Source organism: Cydia splendana, chromosome 20 (genome assembly GCF_910591565.1).
Source record: "Cydia splendana chromosome 20, ilCydSple1.2, whole genome shotgun sequence".
In the NCBI taxonomy this organism is placed as follows: Eukaryota; Metazoa; Arthropoda; class Insecta; order Lepidoptera; family Tortricidae; genus Cydia; species Cydia splendana.
The window spans coordinates 16,028,712-16,046,226 of record NC_085979.1 but is presented as its reverse complement, the minus strand read 5'-3'; the positions used below and the strand labels follow the sequence as shown (position 1 = coordinate 16,046,226).

The 17,515-nt window shown below is 36.0% G+C and overlaps 2 protein-coding genes across 2 annotated transcripts in view; one reads left to right on the top strand and one right to left on the bottom strand.

Annotated features, from left to right (window-relative positions):
- Window positions 1-286: 286 nt before the first annotated feature.
- Window positions 287-1,156, bottom strand: LOC134800652 (carbonyl reductase [NADPH] 3-like). The gene has a single exon (XM_063773134.1). The coding sequence runs from the start codon at window positions 1,154-1,156 to the stop codon at window positions 287-289; it is 870 nt and encodes a 289-aa protein (XP_063629204.1).
- Window positions 1,157-2,914: 1,758 nt separating this feature from the next.
- Window positions 2,915-17,515, top strand: part of LOC134800574 (orexin receptor type 2-like) — a 48,935-nt gene continuing 34,334 nt past the window's right edge. The window contains exons 1-4 of the mRNA XM_063773063.1: window positions 2,915-3,331; window positions 5,075-5,231; window positions 9,340-9,478; window positions 10,460-10,563. Of these exons, the coding sequence (XP_063629133.1) occupies window positions 3,053-3,331; window positions 5,075-5,231; window positions 9,340-9,478; window positions 10,460-10,563 (679 nt within the window). The 5' untranslated portion in view covers window positions 2,915-3,052. The remainder of the gene's footprint in view (window positions 3,332-5,074; window positions 5,232-9,339; window positions 9,479-10,459; window positions 10,564-17,515) is intronic.

Here is a 17,515-nt window from a genome sequence, read left to right as displayed (position 1 = left end):
ATTTCGGAATTATGTAGTGTACCCGTTATTTACATCTCGTGCACTTTTTAGCTTCTTCCTACGCTCAAGATTCTAAATTAAATTCAATCGCTACGCTTCTGAATCTATTATAGAATCTTTCGCTTGCACGGGACTCAAAATGCTTATTTTAATGCTTATTTGCGAGTGCTTACTCGAAGAAATATCAAACTTTGATCTCTTGTTGTACAAATAACTATTTCATTTAACCAAAAGGAAACAACTTTAATAAATACCAGAATCTTCAACCCGAAGCAAACTAGAAAATTTATTGCCAATACTTTTTCAACATTTCGTAATCACAATGCAGAGGTAAGTCGGGGTTGCGCCAATCTTTCATTTCTTTATCAAACCAGAAATACTGTCCCTTCACCGACTGATCCACGTCCAAAGCCAAGTACGCTGGAGCTTTGCTAGATTCTTCCAATGTGAAAATACCAACTCCACGAGTCATGGACGTCTGAACGAATCCGGGGTGAATAGAGTTTATAGAAATGTTTCTGTCAATTTCATTTTGTTGCGCAATAGTCAATGCACTTACTGCTATCTTGGAAATCCTATACGCAAGCAACTCAGTTTGATAAAAGTCTTCAGGCTTCAAGGTCTTACTTTTGACTGAGTTTAAGAACCAACTAACAAATTCATCGACATCTGCTCTCTTTACATCCTTATTGGTCAGCCTGGCGATCCAATCTTGGTTCCTGAGATTAGAAATATGTCCACAGTTACTCGAGATGTTTATAACTCTAGCATCATTCTTTAGGATAGGAAAGAAATGTTCTTGAATCGACAGGATACCGAAATAATTTGTGTTGAGGACACGTACTGCATCTTCGTAAGATGTCTCTTCGAAATTTTCTACGGTGATTGCAGCGTTATTAACAAGTATATCCAAGCCTCCATGCTGACCCTTTATGTATTCCGCACATTTCTTAACACTATTTGATTCAGTGACGTCTAACTGGTGAAAATAAGGGCTTAAACCTTTTGCTTTTAGCTTTTCTTCGGCGTCACGCCCTCGTTGCTCGTTTCTTGCTGTAATATAGACGGTTTCAACACCTCTTTTTAGTAATTCTTCGACAATAGCGAAACCAATGCCCTGATTCGAGCCCGTCACTAATGCCACTTTGTTGACCATTATAATGATGATGCTTGATTCTTTAGGTTAATTACTCTTCTTAAATATATCCAATTGTGTACTCTACAAGCCGCAGATAACTAATTTAAATTAATTCCGGACATTTTATATCGTATTTTGCTATCAGTCGTATAATCTACAAATATGTGTGAGGTCAGTATACAGCATGTGTTTTTGATACGATCACATACCTATTTGTTATACATACCTATCACATTATCAAAACTACACAACGGGACTTAATCGCGTATTTAAGTTTTAAGATTTACCTCCGACGTTTCGAGGACGGCGTTGTCCCCGTGGTCTCGGAGAAGACTGGCTCAAGTTGACATCAACATCGTCTAGCCGCGGGTGTTTTTCGAACTACCCGCACTTGGTCTTGTTTATCAGTTTGAACGTTTTGCGCACTAGGGATGTTACTCTGTCGACACACAACACTAACGATATTCGATTTATCGACTGTCGATATTCGTTTCCGCTTACATTTACTAATGACTGGATTCCATGTGGATGAGACCTTAAAACCCTCGTCCCGATTAAAATTGCAATGTTTTTTGATTTCAATGGCTTCCCGCACTTTTCTACTGTAGAAATGGCGATCCGTGGAAAGGATTTTAGGGTCTATATGTCTTCGGCCGGCAACCCCTTTCGTCCCGGCCTCTGTAGTAATGTACTATTACTGTAACCACACCGAGGTACAATTATTTTACCTAATTGAATGCCAATATTACACCGTGTATTTTTGATACAAGAAGAGAAGTTCTCAATGAAGAAGCTTTCTTATGTTTTATTAATATACATGACTCTGACTGTTTGACGCAATTTGTCAAAAATGTTGACTATACATTGCCGCTCACAAAAAATGACGTCCTCAAAAAAAACTAAATTAAAAATGTATTCAAACAGTTTCATATTACTAAAACCCACGTAAGTTTAAATTTGCCGTTTGATCAAAATAACATCTTGTATACATTTATAAAACAATGCAATCTCAAGATAAGACAAATTATCATATAGGTATAATATATATCAGCAATTTGATTTTTGAATAATAAAATCCGGCCAATTGCGAGTCGGACTCGCACAAGAAGGGTTCCGTACCATCACGCAAAAAACGGCAAAAAAATCACGTTTGTTGTATGGGAGCCCCACTCAAATAGTTATTTTATTCTGTTTTTATTAGTATTTGGCGTTATAGCGGCAACAGAAATACATCATCTGTGAAAATTTCAACTTTATCACTATCACGGTTCATGAGATACAGCCTGGTGACAGATAGACAGTCAGACAGACGGACAGAGGAGTCTTTGTAATAGGGTCCCGTTTTTACCCTTCGGGTACGGAACCCTAAAAAGCAGCGTAATTTCAATGACACGATGATACCGATATTAGATGCTTTTCCTTGCTTTTTTACGAGTAACATTGAAATTTTGTTCTGTGAATTCGATGTTTTAAGCTATACTCGTACAGGAGCTACGTAAAATTTTCTGCGTGACAATACGTACTTAACACACTGTTTTTATTGTTGCAGGTATAACAACGAAGACAGCTTATTCTCCACGTCATCTTAGCCATTTCCCTTATATCCTTAAAGACTAGTCACTACCTCAGAAAACAGCAAATACTACAAAATTAAACAAAAAATACCGTATTAATATGTCTTCCCATCAAATAATCTTTACAACTCTAACCATCGTTATGATTTTCACCCCAGATTACGTTAACTCCAAAACAATCGAGACCACAACAATAAGTAATTATCAATTAAACGAAAATGTAATAACGGACGAAACAAATGCAATCAATAAAACTGTTGACAATCAAATTGTCATACCCAACGTGACATGCAGGGGAGATCCAGCGTACTGCAACATAAGCAAAGAAGAATACATAGACATGTTGAACAACTATATATTTCCAAAGCCACACGAGTGGGGACTGATAGCTACACACTCAGTGGTATTTGTGGTGGGTCTTGTGGGCAACGCCCTGGTGTGTATAGCGGTGTTTAGGAATCCTTCTATGAGAGGTTCGGTGACCTACCGCTGCTTGGTGAACCTGGCGGTGGCAGATTTTCTGGTGATCCTGCTGTGCTTGCCGCCGACTGTGGTCTGGGACGTTACTGAGACGTGGTTCCTGGGAGAGATATTGTGTAAAACACTTGTATACTTTCAGGTAAGACATGGTTAATAAATAATATCTAAACATCTTATATCTTCAGAATCAGAATGCATTTATTCGTTATCTTATCCTTTTGATGTGCAAATAAATGATTATGATTATAAAACAAAGTTCCTTGCCGCGTCTGTATGTATGTATGTTCGCCATAAACTCAAAAACTACCGTATGGATTTTCATGTGGTGTTCACCTATCAATAGAGTGATTCTTGAGGAAGGTTGAGGTATATAATTTGTTAAGGTTTACTCGTGCGAAGACGGGGCGGGTTGCTAATATTACTATAAGTAGTAACCAAATATCCTATACATTTAATTTGATCTTACTCACTCTCGAAATTTCCCTGTGAATTTATAACCACAAAGCGGATTCTTCAAATAAAACAATATCCATTAAAAACATACATGTGAAAGGAGAGCATATTCTTCAATATTCAGAATATGCGTCGTTGTTGACTTCGCCGGCAAAAGAATTGAGATCTATGCACCCATGGCCATGCAACTACTTGGCACCCATGTGCCAAGTTCTAGTTCATTTATGAAGTAATGATTTAAAGTCCAGGATTTGTCTCAACGAATTATATCGCGTAAAATAGAGTAAATATACATCTCGAGGTTAACTTTGATTTAATTAATCTACCTGTGACCAGGGGTGGTGGTTTATGGCTTAAAATTGTTTTATTTGATTAATAACTATATTACAGAAGGGGACATTTGTTGAAATGTGGTAAACATGGGGGCCGAAATATATTAGATTAGGGGGGTATTTATACGAGGACGTCAAATTACGTTAGGAATATTTGTTTTACAATAGGGGAAAAATTGTTGTTAAACGAACGATTCCAGAAAGTGGAATCTTGAACCTACATAATATGTCGTTATCTGACACATACTTAAGTATATCACCGTGCTATGTCGATACTTAATTATACACTCTAAGCCCAGAAGCCTTACCACGACGTGACAAACTGACATATTCGCTTAAAACATCTGCGTAAGTTACTTTCTACAAGGTAGCCAAAAAATAACTACATTCCCGTTGCCAGGGAGGTTTTGGGATTATACTGAGCAACTTTTACTATGGGGCCAATCCGGAAATCGCGCAAAATATTTGGCTGTTTCATACATTTTGGCTGGTCCATTTTCTATGGGAGGTTAATTTTTTTTTCGCGATTTCGGGGTTGGTCCCATAGTAAAAGAGGCTCAGTATAATCCCAAAACCTCCCTGGTAATATTAGGAATGCAGTTATTTTTTAGCCTTCGTGTATACATCTCGGTCGCACTAATATGCATGTACGAGCGAGATGCATAGAAAGTAATTTAGAATATAATATATAATAGAATATCGTTTATTGCACCATGGTAAAAACAAGTTGTTACAAAATAATGGTATCTCATGGACCCTAATAGGGTATGGACATTTCCTTAATATAAGTAGGTACATATTAAGAACAAATAAAAACTACAAACTAGCTTTATAATTTTAGGAGATCAAAACTTACTTATTTACTATTAACTAACTTATTTAACAAAACTGTCAGTGAGAAAATCGGTTACTGAATAATATGCTTTTTCAGCAAGGAACGATTTCAACTTCTTTGTATACGAAGTGTCACTTTCCTCTGATTTTAAATAATTTGGGAGGTGATTATATTTATGTATTTACTCACACGCTAGCAAATATGTCAGTTTCAAACTGGTGGTAGCCGTACAGATATTTGACGAAGCTGTTGTTGCCAACAGTCGGTGTCGGTGACGGTGTCGGTCCTCACCCTGACGTTCATCGCGCTGGACCGCTACTACGCTATCGTGCACCCGTTCAGCCACCGCCAGCAGAACGAGCCCATCGTGCACGTCAAAACCGCCATCTGCATCATTTGGATCGTATCGCTCTTGTTCAGTAAGTTACACCTCTAGACTCGCGTATGTACGTTTGCGTCGCGTTCGCGCTCGCATTCGCTTTTCTGAAGATTTGCAGGGTAATAATTAGCGAAAGGGTCAATCGTTATCGTTAATGCTCCTTAGCGTAGCGTAGTCGTCTCTCTCTATCACTCTTCCTTATTAGTGCGACAGTAACAGTTGCGATTCGTTCGCTACGGAGCGTTAACGATTGGTGCGTTGGATACGTACCATGATAAGAGAGCTTCTTTTACTGTGACACATGGTCAATAATATGCCCAGAAGAATAATCATCGCCTTTAAACGTCAAAAAAAGGTCTATCACGCGAAATAAAAAGAGTTTGTACGGGACAGCCCGTGATATACTTCAGCTGCACTCTCAAACAACCTAAGAAGTTAGAGGACCTTCCACCGCAACAATATTTTCCCTTTCCTTATTGAGAAAAGTTTACGGTGTCGTCTAGGGTTTTCGCAAAATGCCGCTACGAGCGTAAATGCCTTTTAGAACTGAACTTTTAGTTGTTAATAGGTCAAATGTTAAGAAAACTTTTACAACACTAAAACTCTACTTCATTCAAAGTCTGTGAACAATTTTGACACACTAAAAAGAAGCAAGCTTTATTGTTCCAAAAGAATTGTCTTTGTCTATTTTTTGGGGTACAATTTATTTGGTTATGAATGTTACGATGTGCATTTTAGGAATGCTCGTAGTTTAAAAATTGTATGTCGTGCATTTTTATAATTTAAACCCTAGAAATTTTTCAGTTTAGAATTTAATTCGATATTCAATGTGACCTCAATCGACAACAAATTTATACCAGTCTTCGAGGATGATCTTATAATGACAACCACTTCTCGTGCGACTGTCTGTAGTAGGTAGGTCTTATAAAATTTTGTAGATTTTATACAAAATATACAAGTAAGAAATCGTGACTCCAACCGTTTTTCTGATAGTAATGAATTTGGTAAGTCTTAATACTAGCTTAAAGTTTTAAAATAAGTTTTACAAACTCGCGATTTCTAATTTATCAAATTACCAAAGAAGCGCCTTAAACTGCTGCGTCTGAATAAATAGGGTAATCGCTTTTGTAATTAGTCACGACTAAACAAATGATTAATTGGGTGAATTAGGTCGCCTCGAAGTTTGTAAACGAATTAAGCTTTGAATAAACTCTGGGGAATGAAGACATGTGGAGCGTATTGGCACGTGGATGAAAAGTTTGACTTTTGTCCTCGTTTGTAGACAGTCGTACCCATGTAAAACTAGTTGAGGCCTCAATGTGAAACGCTAATTGCTTGTGTTCTATGAAACCTTGCACACATTAGTAGGGTAACTAAAGGTGTTGTTACACCGTTATGGTTGCATTTTTAAGGCCCCGAAGGTTCAGTTTGTTCTGTCACTCTCACTGAGTGTAAGCGGGAGAGAGATGTAGATATCATGTTTTTGAATTTTGATTTATTGTTTGGTTTTAACATAAAAAAAGTTATCAATGAGTTTGATCAAACATTATTGTAAATTTTTAGAAGCAATGTTCATATTTCTAGCTTGTGTGCAAAAATTATCACCTACAACTTTTTAAGGTGCGTTTTAGACATATGTTCGCGATTTATTTCTTTTAAGCGGAAGTCAAAAAATCTGTATTTGAATCGGTGATATTACTAGAAAAAGGCCTCAAAATTGGTAATTAAATTTTTGGCAACCGTATTCTGACTTAAAAACCCTAAAAAGCGCTACGATTTTTCATAAACTCTGTTCTCTGAGCCTACGGCCCGGCACCTTAAGGTTTGTTAGTCTACAAAGAACGGCGGCCTGCCGGTGTCTTATCCGGCCACAGCTTAGCTGGTGGCCATTAGTGCAAGAAAAATGTTATTTTTCATTAATTTAAATATTAATCACGCCAAAAGGAGGTTAAATATAATCTACGTAAATTTAAAAGTGGAAAAATTACTGTCTTGGGTGAGACTTGAACTCATCGCCTCTGAATTTTTCCACTTTTAAATTTATTCTAAGCTTAATAGCATCGTTCGCAGACGTTTCTGCTTATTAAAAATTAAATTATAATCTACGTAGTTAAAAATAATGGGTGTGGGCCGTAATCTGAAATAATAAATGGAAGGCGAATGCCCCTTCGAAAATGTTATTATAAAAATATTTACAATGGAGGTTACGTATAATCACAACAAATATTCTGAAACAAAAGCTTAATTAACCGAAACGTAGCGAAGGTCTACGTTTTGACTCGGGCATTTTTCTTTCGTATGTCCGGATGTTCTCCTCTACAGATCGCAATTCACAACCGATTCTCGTGAAATTTTGTGACCAGATTCTATGATTATTTTTTGTTCGTCGATCTTGTTATTGCATTTTTTTCTAATAGCGGAAATTGAATATAATATAATAGCGTCTATGGCGCTTAAGACCATTCAGAGTTCACTGTGATACGACTCAACAAAATAAGTATTTATCACTTTTACATTTTCTAAGCTAAACGCGACATCTACATACAGCTCACAGAGCCACTAGTAAATACTTTTAATGAAAACTATAGCGAACATGATCGGTCCAGCCGTTAAGCCTTTTGAGTTATTGCACAAAATCTTCTCTTCTTAGTGAAAAGACGTAGGAAGTACTGCGAAGGTACTCTCTTATACTTCTAATGTACATGATACTTACTAATAGCCCCCGGTTTGCCTATTTTGACAGAATGGTAACTGCGAAACCCTACACTGAGCGTGGCCCGACATGCTCTTGGCCGATTTTGATTGTTTTTATACGTCGCCCTAAATTATAAAATTCCAACGAAAACGAAAGTTAGAAAAATATGAGGACGGACAAAGACGCCTCCATATTTAATGAAATTATATCTTTTATAACTTTAAAATCTCAAGGGTTTTATACAAATATGTATTTTTGTTTATAAATTAACATAGAATGTCCTTAATAAAACAATGCTTTTATAAAATAAGTCTGCTATTCCCTAACGCCTTCACGAGTTTTTTAATATTAATTATTTTTAAGTACCCTTATTAATTTATTCGAGATAATGGATAGGGGCGTCAAATATTTCAAACCGATTTCAAGTACATATAGTCCAGGGGCCCGATTTTTGAATTTCGACCGATCGATTTCGTGTATTTCGTTCAATAATATCTCCACTGCTAGGCATTGAAATTCTACTAATAGAATTGAAAACTAGTGATCAATACCACTCGATTCCCAATTTCTATCGCTCGTATATCAAAAATTAGCATTTCTCCGTTTTCCACCGATTTTCGAGTGCCGAAATCGAGCGATCGGAATTCAAAAATCTGGCCACTGTTCTTTAGTTGCCCGGCTGAAAAAAAGGCGGTTACCTCCAAGCAGTAACGGGTAGTGCCTATTATATCCACCAAGGAATTTGTAATAGTACATACCTACCTGTTATCTATAGTTCTTAACAAACTCCTCTCTCCTACTAAGAACTGTAGATAATAGAAGAGGAAAGATGCTTGGGCACCTGATACGACACGACGAATTTATCAAAAACATCATAGAAGGGAGAGTTGAAGCAAACAGGAAAAAGGGAAGACCAAGGAGAGCGTACATGAATCAAATAAAGGAAAAGATCAATGTCGTGTCGTATCAATCAGGCTGTCAAAGAGAAGGCAGAGGACCGCCAAACATGGAAATTGTTCAATGTAGTCATACTCTTAAATATATGATGATGAACTACCTGTTAATAAATAAAACAGTTTTGGCAGTTAACAAATATTGATAAATCGATTTATCGGATAAAATCTTTTGTTAGATACTAGCTATCTACAGGATTAGGGTGCAATAAACGAATTATTGACAAGTTTATTTACTGAACCAAAAAAATATGGTTGTCTATAAAGTCGGTTTACGGACGATAATTTTGCGTGATAACGTCATAAGAAAACGTGGCCGTAACGTTACCATGGAGATTTGTCCACAACGTTACCGTGGAGATTTGTCCACAACGTGACACTTTTTCGTGCATGGTTACCGGTGTTCATCGATTTATAACACGTTATCACGTCAACAAATCCACATTTTACACGTTTCATCTAGGTTTTACATGAATAGTGGCTTTTATTTAATTCTCTAGACTGCCCGGACCTCATTTCCCTGACGACCGTGCAGCAGCCTCTACGTTTCGATCTGCCGCACATGGTGCAGTGTCAACCCACCTGGTCCGCCCACGCGGATCTCGTCTGGCACGTCATCAAAATCGTCTTTATGTACGCGTAAGTGTCACTGCCTTAATTTTATTTGGAGGGTCAATTTGAAAACTAAGGCCTAACTCTACCAGACAAATTCGCAAGCTAAGGACAATACCTAGTCAAGTCCTATTCCCTTTTCCAGTACTGTTTATCGAGTATAGCCGTAGTACTATGTACTTGGTATTACCGAATTTATACCTACTTCTTTGGGATTTTCCAATATGAATGTATGAAACTCTTCAAATATCTGTTACATCATGACTTTTAGATGCGAGACGCGTTATAGAATGATGTATTTTTAAGCAAACAAGCATGGTCGGTCTCGGTTTGCACTTATTTTATACAGTAAATATTTACGTACAAAAATGTTTGATGGGGAAATAAAAATAGCTGATGGTTGGACAGTAATTTCCAAGATTTAATATAATGATGATTGGATTATAAAATATTAGTTTTATATAGAAATAACACACGTTTCGTACGCAAAAATAGGCAGCAAATACCACTACTTATAATACTTAGGTATATACTCTTCCTTTCTTTCTTTCTAAGATGGTCTTTGCAAACATAACTAAGGCAACAAATTGACAAAACGTTTCATGTTAAATAAATTGAAATAGTCTTCAATTTCACTTATCCTCTGGGAAAACTCTGTGAAAATTCATATCAAATAATAATATGCATTAACAAAAATATTGTAACTTTGAATCAAGATGTTAATAACTAGGTACAAACAAATTCGTACAACGTGCAAGCTTATCTCCAGGAATACAATAATTTTATTATTACATTGGTATACACATTTAAATACTTACACGAGTGTAGATATGTAGGTAAACAAGAATTGGATGGAGATGACTAACTTGGTCACAATTGTCAGCTCTTTGATGGGGTTGTTGGGGTCAAAATATCATGCTGGGTTTAATTGGTAAAATGCATGGTGTTAAAGCAAGTCTTGCATGTTTCACTTAACTAAATAGAAGACTAATTTAATAATTGTTACAGGGTTCCGCTGGTGCTGCTGGGAGGCGCATATTCTTTGATCATCTTGGAGTTATGGAAATCAGAAAAATTCCCCGGACAAGCTAACTGCAAACACATCAATGAAAGTAGGATATTTTATTACTATTCAGATTATATTGCACCAATGTTGTACAATGTTGTACAAAAGGTAACTTAACATTTTTTTGTTTATAACACACATAAAGCAAAACTTCACTCGTAAATCTGTTAATATTACTCGCATTTCAGTTATATTTACATTTAAACTTTTAAATTTGATTAAACTTAATAGACTCATTTATTATTCTCAAATATTTGTTGTTGTTATAACAAAGTTTGAATATCTGAAAAACAAGCTGAACAAAACGTTCCTTCTATTAAAACTAACCTATATTAACTTTATTAGGTTACCTAATGAACAATCAACTAACTACAATACAGGTTCATGTCTAACCTACTATATACCAAACAAATAAACACATGAACAAAAACAAAAGCATACATGAAAACATGTAATATTTTCTTTGGGAGTATAGGAAAAATACTTAAGGGTCCCACTGATTAACAGTCCGCCGGACGGTATCGGCCTGTCAGTTGTTCGGAACTGTCAAAATTTTGTTCTAACTGACAGGCCGATACCGTCCGGCGGACTGTTAATCAGTGGGCCCCTTTAGTAAATATTTACCCGCTTATTCATAAACGTCTACTAAAGTTGACAAGCCGATAATAATCGTTTCTCCCTTTCCGACGTATTGGTATGATGGAAAGGGACAAATTATTATTATCGGCTTGTCAACTTTAGTAAACGATTATGAATAAGGGGGTTAGCCTCTAGTAACTCTTTAAAATTAATATTAACAAAAGGAAATAAACGTATTCGTTACACATACCTACTTATTCACTGCAATATAAGCCAAATACCTATACTATTGCTAATACATTTGCCTATAAACATTTCTTGTCTATTGTAATTTAGGTACATACCTATATTAGGTCTTGTATGTATAATACCGACCATTATTATTCATTATTCAATACACACCCCAGCGTAGTGGCCAGATTTTGTTTCTACTCGTAAATATTTGTGATACCTAAGTATTAGGTATATTTTTATCATTTTCTATATAAAAAAAAATGTTTTACTCTCTTGATTCATTCTTAACACGTAGCGACTCTAAAAAACATATCACCTAGGTACCTATTGTGCAATTACTCAATCAATCAGTATATATTGAGAGATTTACTAGTAGGTACGAAATTATTTTTAAATCGAAATAAGTCAATAAATACCCCGACTAGAGTTTCGTACTCGTATAATTAATATCCCTGGGGGCTATATTGACGCAGCAGTATTTTACGTTGAACCCTCAGACCCATAAATAATCGATATTGTTGTGGATTTGTTTGTTCTTGGAGATTGATTGATTGTGCTGCTTAAGCGTGAGGCGTATTCACATTGTAACTAAATGGTTGATAATATTGTTTGTTGAACATATTTTAAGGAACAATTTTATAGCTCAATAATCTATAACTGTAGCTGAGCGCTGGTTGCGTGGCGATAAAGCTTGTGTCTTATGAGGACAGTATTATAGTTTGATGTATATCAACCATCGCTATGCATCTTCATTTGACTTTTTTCTATTATCTGATTATTATAAGAATTAGAAGTGAAAAACAAATTTCATACAAATTTTAAATGCTACTAACTATTATAATAACAAAAAATATTAATACATCGACTTGTAGGTACGAAAATATTTTCAATTATGGTAATATCCAGAGAGAGAAATGAGTGCGAAATCGCCGTTTCATACAAATATGAAAAGGCGATTTCGCGCGCTCGCCCTTTCGGCGTAAAAACCGGATGGTCATCGAATCGGCTCGTAGCACGATTGCCACGACTAGCAGAAAAGATAAATGAAAACATCATGAGGAAAATGGACATAATCACAGTAAATCTCTTGCATTATTTATTTCTTGGAACGTACATAATTGAATAGTTACGTACTCTTCAGTGAACAAAAAAATCACGAGGAAAACGGACAAATTCAATAAAGCTTATTTCCGCTCTGGGGTGGAAGGTCAAGCAGTCACGCTAAGATGAGGAGGACTCCATATTTATTACAAAATAATAAATATAAAAAGTCGACATATAAACCAAGGTATGAAGGCACCCATTTCTGACGAGATATTTTGGCGCTGGAATATTACTGATATTACTGATGAATATGGAATATACTTACCTTAATTATCGAACGAGCGAGCGAAGCGAACGAAGTTCTTATCGAACGAGCGAGCGAAGCGAACGAAGTTCTTATCGAACGAGCGAGCGAAGCGAACGAAGTTCTTACATTCGACTTGGGACACGCGGCTGGCTAGGGGCACGTCCCGGCATTTCGATGTTTTTAAGCTGAACTATCAGAGAATAGTTTGATACTCAAGAATTCTAATTTAAATTAAATTGGGTAAATGTGTAGTTGAGGGCATTATATTTTAGTCATTAAATTATGAGCAGGCTCGATCAAGGGGTTATTGAGCTAGAAGAGCTTAGAAGGCTAAAAAGCTATTTGTGAGGGGTCTTGCTATTCTGGTCATCTTTTTGCAAGAAAGTATGATCGAGTTTGGTATCAAATGAAAGTGCTCGTCTTGCACTTTTATAATATCGTTTTTAAATTTACCATTTTGAAATAATTATCAAGATAAAAATAAACATAATATAGGTATTTGACATTTGACAGGAAATATTTCGGCTTACCACAGATACAGTATCAGTTAAGGGCTCCACAGACCTTGTAATATATCCACGCGATTTTTGATCCATTGCCGCCTATTTATAGTGGGACATAAAATAGTAGAAATAAAATAAAATAGAACTGTAAAGTTTCCATACTATAGTCGGTAAAACCAATTTTTTCAATAGAAAAAGGCGCGATATTCAAATTTTCTATGGACAATAACCCTTCGCGCCTACATTTTTTCGCCGCTTTTTTCTACTGACGGAAATGGCTTGACAGACTATAAATTGTTGCCATTTTACGTCAAAAATGTGATACCTCTTACCTCCTTAGAACTTAAACCGACGTTTATTGTTCTTAAAAAATATTTTCTTATATATATATTATAACTATTTTACGTCGCACTATACGAGTAAGTAGGTGCAACAAAATCGCTCTATATAATTTTTGCCAAACCGCGAGTTCTCAGTTCGGGGCGAACTGCTAGTAAGTACCTACGTAGACTGCTCAAATCATAACCCTTCCAGTAGTCGGGTAAACATACGTAGGCCGTTGATCGGAATACCGTAAGAGGACAAACGCGTGAAACTGCCTAAGGTATCCAATATGTATGCTAAGTAGGACCTTTCCGTTGGACACCTGGCCATTTTGATTACATAGATCAAGCAAAGGACGACAGATTGAAGGTAGAGGTGAAATGTTTAGGTATTTTCAGGTTCTAGATACAGTAGATACCTAGATTTAAACTATTCTCATAAATGACATTAATTTTAACGAAATTACATGCTTTTTTAATGTGTTGTTATGTTCTTAGCCGCAAAAAGAGGTGTATGTAAGTTATTACGCGGGTAAAATATCTTACTACTTGTAGACAGCCCAACGAAAACGAGTTACTGATCTGCATCATTGTGAATCAGTTATAAATTATCATAGAATATTAGCACGGTATGAAATAGTACATTGTTAACCAAGGGATGACAGGCATTCATTTCTGCCGAGGTAGTTTGGCGCTCGAACGCATTGTTTATTCAATCCGAATAGTTAATGGAAGTTTCAAACCCAGTTGAATACCGAAAAATTATCATTATTCAACGTAGATTATACAGGATTTAAACTGAATATCAATAGACAAAACGTTTGACAAACTTTAACCCTTCTACTCTACGGCCCTTTTCAGAAAAAGCCCCACCCTTTCAAAGTCAATTATAAAATCCTAATGTCACGCCGATCCTCAAAATAAATGGTACCTATGACCCGCGACTCACCAAAAGTTGTGACACTGCGGTTGAACACCAAACACCAAATGTATTTCGTATATTGGTTAAATTTATTTTATTGTAAGAAAATATATGAAATTTAGCCGACTTAATCATAAGATGTATGGCTCATAAAATAAATAAGATAATATATATATATATATATATATATGAAATTACCTACAAAATGCGCCTGATTGCTTTCGTCATTCAACTAACGTTCCACAAGCGTATGTTGGGTTTTCAACGGCATATGTTTTAAAATTCTAACAACAATAAATCAATGCTCGACTTGTAAAGAAAGCTGTTGTAAAACGATTGATCTGTCAGAGATAAAAATACGCTAGCTGTGAATACTTTATTTCGGTCTAGTTATACATGTATGTACATTTTGGTGACGTGTACATGTGTACATCCAGCCGCAAAATTGCATGTCCACATTATAGCTTAAAATTTTGCATTGTTACCCAAACTTTATGAGAACTTGTCCTTTTTACCCAAATACGGCAAAATTAAAAAGAAGGGTTATGATTTCATCAGTCTAGATGAATATGTGTAGGGGAAGTCCGGGTATAGTGAACACCTTAAGCTTTGACTTGACATAACAGAAAAATTTTACAAGGAAGAAATGAAAAAAGTGTCAATAATAAGTCTTTATTTAATAAACTTTTAATTTAAAACAACACTAGCCTCCAATGTTTAATAATTGCTGCAATTTTTAACAAAACGTAAAAACAGATATTTTATTCGCTTTGCCCAGGGTGCCGGGCAAAGTGAAACAGACCTCCGGGCAAAGCAAATATCACTCATAAAATCTTAGTAAACTTAATAACTAAGTGAAAATTAATCAACATAAGATCATTTCAATAATATTAATTAGAAAAAGCTGTCACAAGTAACTTTTGATATATTTTCACTAATTTCATAGTCTTCACGGCATCTCTGAAGATATTTTAACACAGCGAATCCTCGTTTTGATAGCCATTTCCATGACGTCTGTTAGCCAGGAGCCATGATCGATCTTTTTTTGATATTTATATACCATCTGTAACAAAATATTATCATAAAAAAATTACCTAATAAATTCAAAGTGAACACTTTGAATTTATTAGGTAAATTCCAAGATCCACTTTGCCCATTCAGTCAGTTAAAGAAATTAAGAATTAAAAAAAAAAAACTGTTGGATTGTTTTAAAAGAAATGCGTTGTAAAAGGAAGATAATTTAATAAGCAATAGAACTATCTTGAATTAAAATTCGAGATAATTACTATGACAAAATAACATACAGTGTACTCACCTTTCAAAATCGAATATTTTGCACTAAAAACACATTTTGACTCGTCACCGACGACGCTCGCAGCGACCGCTCCCTGTGACGCTTGCCGCTCATAGAGCGAAGGATCCTGAACATCATATATAGGCGCGTGGTGCGACAAAATCGAATAGTTTAGGATTGGGAGGCCGAATTCGCTTTGCCTGGGGTGTTCGCTTTACCCGACCTTCCCCTAGGTACAGTGGGGGTGTGCACACACAGGGTTAAACTAGGTACGGGGCTGATTTTGTTAATTGAGATGTGATAGCAGTCAATGAGTTCTTGTCTCCCGCTTGACATAGGCTATAGTACATTATTGTCGAGGCTCGGAAGTAGCTACTTGCAGGCTGAGGATTCGTTTTAAACGGACGACCTTGGGAGTCCGTTTAATTGAATCCGAAGCCAGCAAGTAGCCTTCCAGCCGAGTCATATATAGTGCTTTTCTCAAAAATGGTGCAAGAAATATAAATATCATAGAAATATTTTACAAAAGCAACTTTCTTACGTATATATTTTCACAGAAAAAAGTAGAAACAATTGAAAAAATTAGCTTTGCCGCCTTTTTATTTTTTTAATAAAAAAATAGAAGTGTATTTTTCTGCCGAAAATACGCCAACCTATTTGAGACAGCTAAATAGTCGCGGTACTAATCATCTGTCTGGCTGTTTAATGGGCCTGTGCCTTCATTTGATATGGCCATTTCAACTTTTAAAAAGTTTGGAACTCGACAAATAATGGAATTTGTATGCAACATTGCAGTCCCAAAATCGAGACTGCAATGTTTTTAACTTTTTAATTTTTGACTGACCATAAACTACGCGCTTCGCAACCTATTTTGTAAACGTCAAAGTCGACTTTGCCGTCCATTTTTGAGAAAAATATTTTACTGTCTGCTACTAAAAAAGTTGCTTCCTGTTATTACAAAAATTATTACATACTTCCTTATCACTGTTAAAATAATTGAACTTTACTGCCACTAGCGGAAACCTGATTAATAGTAGATTGTACAACAAGGGCATAAAGTGACCCATTTTTTCCCGAGGCAATTTTTCAAAATAGTAGACTAGGGTAAAAATGGACATTTATGCCCTTGTTGTACACTCTGCTTTTCACTTCGATTGCGAGGAAAATATACAAAAAATCAAATATTTTAGGTTATTTTAACGTATTTATTCAAGACTAAAGAAAATTGTTCTTGGGCCGGTCGGAGGCGCGGGGCACGCCGATCGGGAGAGCGCCGGTCGGGGGCGCGCCGGCAGGGCTGGCAGTTTGTATGGCAGAATTTGGACTTTATTGCTAAGTCAATAAGGGTCGTAATAGATGATTTTACTTTATGCTCTAGAGCATAACATGCGATTTTATGTCGTCTACGCACGACATAAAGGTGCACTTTTTGAGCATGAGAAGTGAAAAATTTAATTTTGTATTGGTTACGCTTAATAAGGTATAGTTATGAAAGTGTTCGAGCAATCCACTAAAATAAAATAATGTACTGAACAGGACTTCATAGCATTATAAAAGTACAATCAGCATCAAAATTAGCGGATCAGATTATGTATCAAAACTAAAAAAAGCGGGCAAGTGCGATTCGGACTCGCCCATGAATTAGGGTTCCGTAGCAGCAAGTAACATAATAAAATTGCGGTTTACGATTTATGACGTATTAAAAAAAACGGGTTGCACTCCGTGAGTGCCGACAGAAGTGAAAACTCAATGACTAGTCCAAAATGTCTGCAGCACTATGTATAATTGACCC

Coding starts and splice junctions, on each gene's coding strand:
- LOC134800652 (XM_063773134.1), bottom strand. CDS start 1,156: ATGGTCAACAAAGTGGCATTAGTGACGGGCTCGAATCAGGGCATTGGT.